This window comes from Hypomesus nipponensis, chromosome 25 (assembly GCF_054491055.1).
Source record: "Hypomesus nipponensis isolate SF chromosome 25, ASM5449105v1, whole genome shotgun sequence".
NCBI classification, from domain to species: domain Eukaryota; kingdom Metazoa; phylum Chordata; class Actinopteri; order Osmeriformes; family Osmeridae; genus Hypomesus; species Hypomesus nipponensis.
The window spans coordinates 4,722,517-4,729,517 of NC_140385.1; the positions used below are offsets into that span (position 1 = coordinate 4,722,517).

Sequence of the window (7,001 nt, forward strand, 5' to 3'; positions counted from 1 at the left end):
GATCGTTTGCAAGCCATGATGTCTCGAGGAAAAAACAGTCGCGCTCGCATGGTTGTAACTCATTTTCTCATTGGTGGGCTAAATTCTCTGCGTGAGCAACGCAGAGAAAGGGGAGGCAAGCTTCCTCCTTGTGACGTCACAAGTAGAGGATTTCCAAAACCGAGCGTTTGAACTTTAATTTTCTCAAAGGCGGAGAAGAATACCCAGGGCTTGGTTTACACCTATCAAAATTTCTAGCCACTGGGGGACCAAAGGCAGGCTAGTGGAACTCATATTAATGTTAAATAACCTCCTAAAGTGAAGTTTTCATGTCAGGGGACCTTTAAAGCTCGAGTCTGTGGAACATTCTGACTGCTGTCAGAGAATGAAGTACAGTGACTTGGAACACTGGATGGTGAACCTTTATGGTGGGTGGGAGGGCGAGGGGTGGGGGGGCGAGGGGTGGGGGTGGGAGGGCGAGGGGTGGGGGTGGGAGGGGTGGGGGTGGGAGGGGTGGGGGTGGGAGGGGTGGGGGTGGGAGGGCGAGGGGTGGGGGTGGGAGGGCGAGGGGTGGGGGTGGGAGGGCGAGGGGTGGGGGAGGGCGAGGGGTGGGGGTGGGAGGGCGAGGGGTGGGGGTGGGAGGGGTGGGGGTGGGAGGGCGAGGGGTGGGGGTGGGAGGGCGAGGGGTGGGGGTGGGAGGGCGAGGGGTGGGGGTGGGAGGGCGAGGGGTGGGGGTGGGAGGGCGAGGGGTGGGGGTGGGAGGGCGAGGGGTGGGGGTGGGAGGGCGAGGGGTGGGAGGGCGAGGGGTGGGGGTGGGAGGGCGAGGGGTGGGGGTGGGAGGGCGAGGGGTGGGGGTGGCGAGGCGGCACTTTGCCACCCAGACTTCCAGTACAGACCTGTCTTTGTGAAGCAAGTTCCCGCAGGAGGTCAGAGCAGCACAAAGAACAGAGACCAGAAGCTAGCTCTCTCTTTGGAGTAAGCCTCGGTCGACCACTTAAGGACCTACTTCCCATCCCTTCCTCCCTCCCTCCTGATATCAGTTAATATATATATGTTGCAAAGGATACAATGATAATCAAGGGGGGGGGGGGGGTAATTTTCTTCACCAGGGCGTAAAGTAATAATTAAGATTACAGGTAAGAACGATATGTCTCGACCCCCCCCAATCCCCCCTGTCATTCGAACCCTGGACTCTAGAGCTCCGCTTCGTAGGCTACGACTCAATACTTTCTTTGCTACTTTAACTTCTAGTGTCATTCTGCTGCTAATAGGACATTTTTCTAATTTAGACCAGCCACAGTAGCTATGGTAACAAGATGGCCTCCTTTGTTCTAGAACAGCGGACGCTGGCAGTGTGATTGGAGGAGGAGTCAGGTGACAAGATGAGGTGTCCACGGCCTTCTGTCTGCGTGTTTCGCACGAGCGAGAATGTGTGTGGGGGCGGTTATTTGACAGAAAGAGGGAGAGTGTCGGTTAGGCCGGGAGAAGATACAGGCGGTGTGTGTGAGAAAGGACAACACTGGCGCTTTTAATTATTATTTTTTTACAATGACCGAACCAGGAAACCATGGTAACACAGCAGTCAGTTTATTTTATATCCACTACAAAACAGAGGCATACCCAGAGCACCATTTGAAGCAGAACAATATTCAAGCCTCCCTCCCTCAATTTCCAGCTCCGCCCTCCCATCAAAAATAAAACGTCCTGGGAAGAAAAGCTAAAGAAAGTGGGAACCTCCATACCAGTCCGGTCATCGTGCAGCAGAAAACATTGTTGCCTCAGTTCAGGTAAGTTAGTGCACTGGGGCCTGAGACCAGAACAGAATACCAGATGGGAAAATAAAATGGCTAATAAAATAATAAAAACTGTTCCAGGCCTACAGGGAAACACTGGGCTGACATGAGTCTGAATATAATCATATTATTTCTAAACTAATGTCATCACTCAAATTGGTCTACAGTGGATAATAGGCCTAATAATAAATCAAAATTCTAACACTTTTTTCTTCTCATAAAATGTTTTAAATTAATACAAATTCTGAGGGGCAGTTGAGGTTGCTACCACTACGAGAAGGTATGAAGCTCTAGTCCGGTACATTCCATCACATCGTGTAAATACAGAGGTCCACCTGGCTTGCTCATTTAGGTTTGGTATACTCTATATCACAGACTCAGACTAGGGAGACAATATACGTTCAAATTGTCAGGTTCAGCATGCATTTTTATTATAGATCCCACTGAAGCAGCAGAGTTGTTATCAAACAGTGGTTTTGATGCACTGAGTCCTTTAGGACGTTGCAACTAAAGACGCTGTTTGTTGTCATGGAACACACGCTGAGGAAATAACAACTACAGTCAGAAATAAAAATATATTTTTTTGTGTGTGCGTTAGTGAAGATTTCTTACCTGAATGGATTATGGTAAAGTACTGACAACAAATCAACATTGCCAGGCTGTATTTGCCTTGTGGTTTCTTCTCGTCATTACATTACTTATCAAATGATTTGATTCTCTCCTTGTGTACATTCAGCATTGAAATCCAGAAGCATGAGAAATAACACAGTCTTCCGCTGGTTGATCTATTCTTCAGAGAGAAGATAAACCTCATACGAGGTTGACAGTTTGTTCTATTCGAACACACAGCCTAAAGATTTGTTCTTGACCTATTTTTTTTTTTGGGGACAGTTGTTTTTGTTTACATGTTGTTGTTATTTACGAGGGGTAATGCATAGCAGAATCCTCTGTCGCGTGGGGTCGTTATGTGGTCGTCCTCAGACATGGCTTTCGTAGATCACCTGACCAGGTGGGCTCTTATTGGCAACCTCTAACTCCGCCTCCGGCTCCGCCTCGGCCTCCGACAAGGCCTCTGGCACAGCCTCCTGTTCAGCCTCCTGTTCAGCCTCCTGTTCAGCTTCCTGTTCCAGTTCCGGCGCAGCCTTTGGTTCCGGTTCCGCCTGTTCTTGTTCCTGTTCGGAGCCCTGCTCCTCCGGCTCCTGCTCCAGATGCACGGCAGCCGACGGGGGAGGGGATGAGGGCGTGGTCTCTGGGAGGGGCGGGGCCTCGATGCTGCAGTACCCCGTGATGGCCAGCGGGGGGTGGATGGACACCTGGATGGCAATGTGCTGCGGCTGCTCGTGGAGGGACGCGTCGTCGGAATCGGCGGCGGGCGACTCGCTCCGCTCCCGCTCCCTCTCCCGCTCCCGCAGGATGGTGAAGACGTCCCCGGCCCCGAGCATGCGGCAGCCCAGGTCGCGGTGGCCCTCGGGGGCCTGGCGGAGAAACGTGTGCCTCATCTCCTCCACGCCCACCACCTCCAGGATCTCCTCCATGAAGGTGCGGCAGTTCATGATGAGCGGCGGCAGGGGGATGCTGCGGGCCAGCTCTTCGATGTAGCGGGCGAACTCCATGGTCTTGAACTGGGTCACCTTGGCCAGCTCCAGGGTCTTGGCGGAGGTGATGATGGGGATGCGCTTGGCGATCTCGAAGGCCTTCTGGAGCTTCTCGGCGCCCTCAGTGCGGAAGAACTCGTTGATGGCCTTCTCCGTCTTCTTCAGGTGGCTGGACATCATGCAGAGGCGCGTGATGTTGAGCGCCATGATGATGGTAAAGGTGACCAGGCACACCACCATGTAGTACACGCCCATGTCGCCCCGAGTGATGACCACGCGCAGCGTCACCGTGCAGTTGGAGGCGCCGTGCGCGTTGGACGCCACGCACGTGTACTTGCCGCGGTCGGAGAAGGTGATGGCGGTGATGTTGAGGACGCCGTTGTCCAGCAGCCACCACTTCCCATCTGGCGGGGGGGAGGGAGGGAAGAAAAGAGAGAGAGGGAGGGAGGGAGGGAGGGAGGTCTTTACAACTGTGCACTTGAGGATGATGGAGAATCAATGATCATCAGTGGTACTAAAAGTAAATAAGAAAACACAGCCACCTCCTGATCATCGTGAGGGAACTCAGGTCTGGAGTGTGTGCATGGGGAAGAATCTGCTGTGCCATGGCCAAATAACTGACATCAGCTCTTCTGCTGCCTCGCAGGCTCTGACAGCGTGTCGAGTGCCCTGAGTCGAACCCAGAACTGCTGACCCTCTGCTTCCAAGCCTGAAGGGTCCCTAACTCAGCTTATTTATAGAATCAGTCCTTGTGACGAAATTGCATTATGCTTTGGCAACCTTTGTAGCTCAATTGATTCATTGCCAACCCTGCCCCCAGAAACTTATGAAATAAACTCTGGCAACAAACAGCAATTAATTTATCCACAAAGGGTTTCCATTGAGCCATTAATATACTCCTGCAAACAGCACAGGGCTCTCTGGCGTCGCTTGCGGGTGACCTTAAGATCTTAGCGATGGAAAATTGGTTTTTCTCGATGAGTTTGAGACGTCAGTGACCTTGTTCTCTTGCTCTCTCTCTCTGTCTCTCTCGTTACATAGTTTAAATAGGGGGGAGGAGCCAAGGGCTGCCAGGAAAAGTAGTTGCTAGGGGTAAGGTTAGGTACAAGTTCCGCCGTTTCTACGCAAATGAGCTAGGCTGTGTACACGGAGAGGCACAGGAAGTATCTGACAGGATCTGGTTAGGACGGGGTGGGAATAAATGTTTCCTGATCACAAAAAAACATCTAAAAAGACGAAGGATAATATGTTCAGGAGGCCCGAGTCTGCTTGTATTCTGTTTTCCACCCCATAACAAAACCCCTCATGTTGACATCACGGGGGGGGGGGGGGGGGGGAGTTCACAGCAAATATGAAGCACTGCGCCACCATGCACCATCCACTATTTACCATCAGAGTATCCCGTTACAGTCCTGCACTCTAGTCTGTGGTTTGTTACTGTGTAAGATGGACGACGGTCTCCCTCCCGGCTCCTCCTCCTCTTCTTCCCCCTCCTCTTCCTCCTCCCCCTCCTCTTCCCCCTCCTCCTCCTCCCCCTCCTCCTCCTCCTCTTCCCCCTCCTCCTCCTCCTTTTCCCCCTCCTCCTCCTCCTTTTCCCCCTCCTCCTCCTCTTCCTCCTCCTTTTCCCCCTCCTCCTCCTCCTCCTCATTTTCCCCCTCCTCCTCCTCCTCTTCCCCCTACTCCTCCTGTGAGCAGATTCTGACTGCTCCTCCTGAGTGGGAGGTTGTCAGAGAGGACCGCTAGGAGGGTGAGACAAACCTAGGAAGCTAACCTAGGAGGCTAAGCTAGGGGCTGAGGAAGCAGGCAACACTCACAGCTTGTGCCCCCCCCCCCTCCTCAACCCCCCCCCCCCCCACCCCCGTTGTGTCCCTTGAAAAGCTGAATGAGAGGAGGAAATGTAAGCCAGGCGACATTGGCCAGCGTTTCTGTGATGAGGGACATGGTTCTAATTTTACGTCATCGCCACCCCCTCTGCAGTGGTCCAGGCTTACTGCTGCTCAGTGGGCTGCCTGTGTGTGTGTGTGTGTGTGTGTTGACATCCACACCTTGCACCTGGTACCTCTTTACTAATGACTTTTCTATGACAGATGATATGGCGGTGTCTTTGTGACGCTGGAGAGCGAGTGAGGGAGAGTGAAAGAGAGAGAGAGGATGAAAATTAAAAAAAAACCTTGAACAGCACTGAGAATCCTGGGCAACCATGCAGCAGTAACTTCTATACCTGTCCCAACAGGTTATTAACAGAGCTAGGTGAAGACAGTCACTAGTACAGTAGACTGCACATTCCATAGAATCCCACTTCAGAGGTCTTCTAGAACTTTGGGAAAGATCCATGCTCCAGGAAATGGGATCTGTGCGTGTTTCAGACGCACTGTTGTTGAATAACTGTGAGCAGGCACGAGTTGCGACATGCCTTCCCTCGAACTAAGGGCCGCCCAAATTGGTCTCCTCATCTAGGACGGGTTCCGAAGGATCAATACCTTAGATAGTAACAATGACAGGAAGGAGAAGTAAACTGGTTCTATAACTGTAGTCAGTTATGTAAAATTGCCCAGAGGAACAGTGAATAATGTAGGCCAGCTAAGAATGGTGGCAACTTGTTGTAACTTGACACTTATCTATATTTTTTTCTTCCTAATCTCATTTATGTATGTACAGCCATGGTTATGTCAAGGCCAGGATATTGGGTATCTCTGTTGTGTTGTGTACTAGGTATTAAGTGTCTTCTCTTACGTAACAGATTCTGAACCAGCTTCTGAGCTGGACCAAAAATGTACAGTATCGAGATCCTCATGAAGGGTTTTGAAGGGAGGGTTACTATGTTTAGATCCTCTGGTTTGCCGACAGCGTTACTGCTACGATAATCTCTGAACAGCTGTAATCACATCAGTATTCTTATACAGGAATATCACTGTTGACAGTCTGACAGTGACCTTCAGATGAAATCCCTCTCGCTCTTTCTCGCTGTGATCGTGGTTAGTGCACAAAGAGGAGTTATTTAACAAGGCTGACTGACAGCTGTCAACCACAGATCATACACTTGGCTTGATGGTTTATGGTTAGTTTTTAAAACCAACATTGTTTGCCTCCAGTCAGTAGGCATGACTTGTATAGCTAGCAGTGGTGTCGAGAGAGGAATGTTAGTTTTGTGAGCCTTCACGTTATCCAGCACAAAGATAATTGCTACTGTCGTGGTGTGCTATTTGACAGGTTTTGACTCACCGCTCATCTCCGTGTCTAGCTGCACTCCGTGGGAGTTGTACCACTGTATATTCGGGAACGGTTCTCCGGTGACGTTGCAATCTATCAGTGCGCAGTTTCCCTCCCGGGCGATGATCTGGCTAACTCCCTTGAACACCACGGGCACAAATCCACCATCTGCCGCCGTACCGTTCTCGGTTTTGTTTCCATCGGGAAAAGCCGATAAGGCCCCAGCGGTATAAACGGATATAACGGACACCAATACTCTGAATGCGAAGCCACCGGCCCAATTCATTTTCTCGGCTGATAGTCGTTCAGTTAATAAAGGCAAAATTGAGTTGTGTCATTCAACATATCTCTTCATCTTTCACAGATTGGTTATCTCCTAATGATGATGGGAGACCGTTTGGTATTCACCTCCGACTCTTCAAAC

The 7,001-nt window shown here is 51.1% G+C and overlaps 1 protein-coding gene across 1 annotated transcript; it reads right to left on the reverse strand.

Moving 5' to 3' along the window:
- Positions 1-1,550: 1,550 nt before the first annotated feature.
- mfap3l (microfibril associated protein 3 like) lies at positions 1,551-6,863 on the reverse strand. Its single transcript, XM_084692150.1, has 2 exons — positions 6,590-6,863; positions 1,551-3,771 (listed from the first exon to the last, which is right to left on the reverse strand). Exons 1-2 carry the CDS (start codon positions 6,861-6,863, stop codon positions 2,750-2,752), a joined length of 1,296 nt encoding a protein of 431 aa, XP_084548276.1. The 3' UTR covers positions 1,551-2,749.
- Between the last annotated feature and the right edge of the window lie 138 nt (positions 6,864-7,001).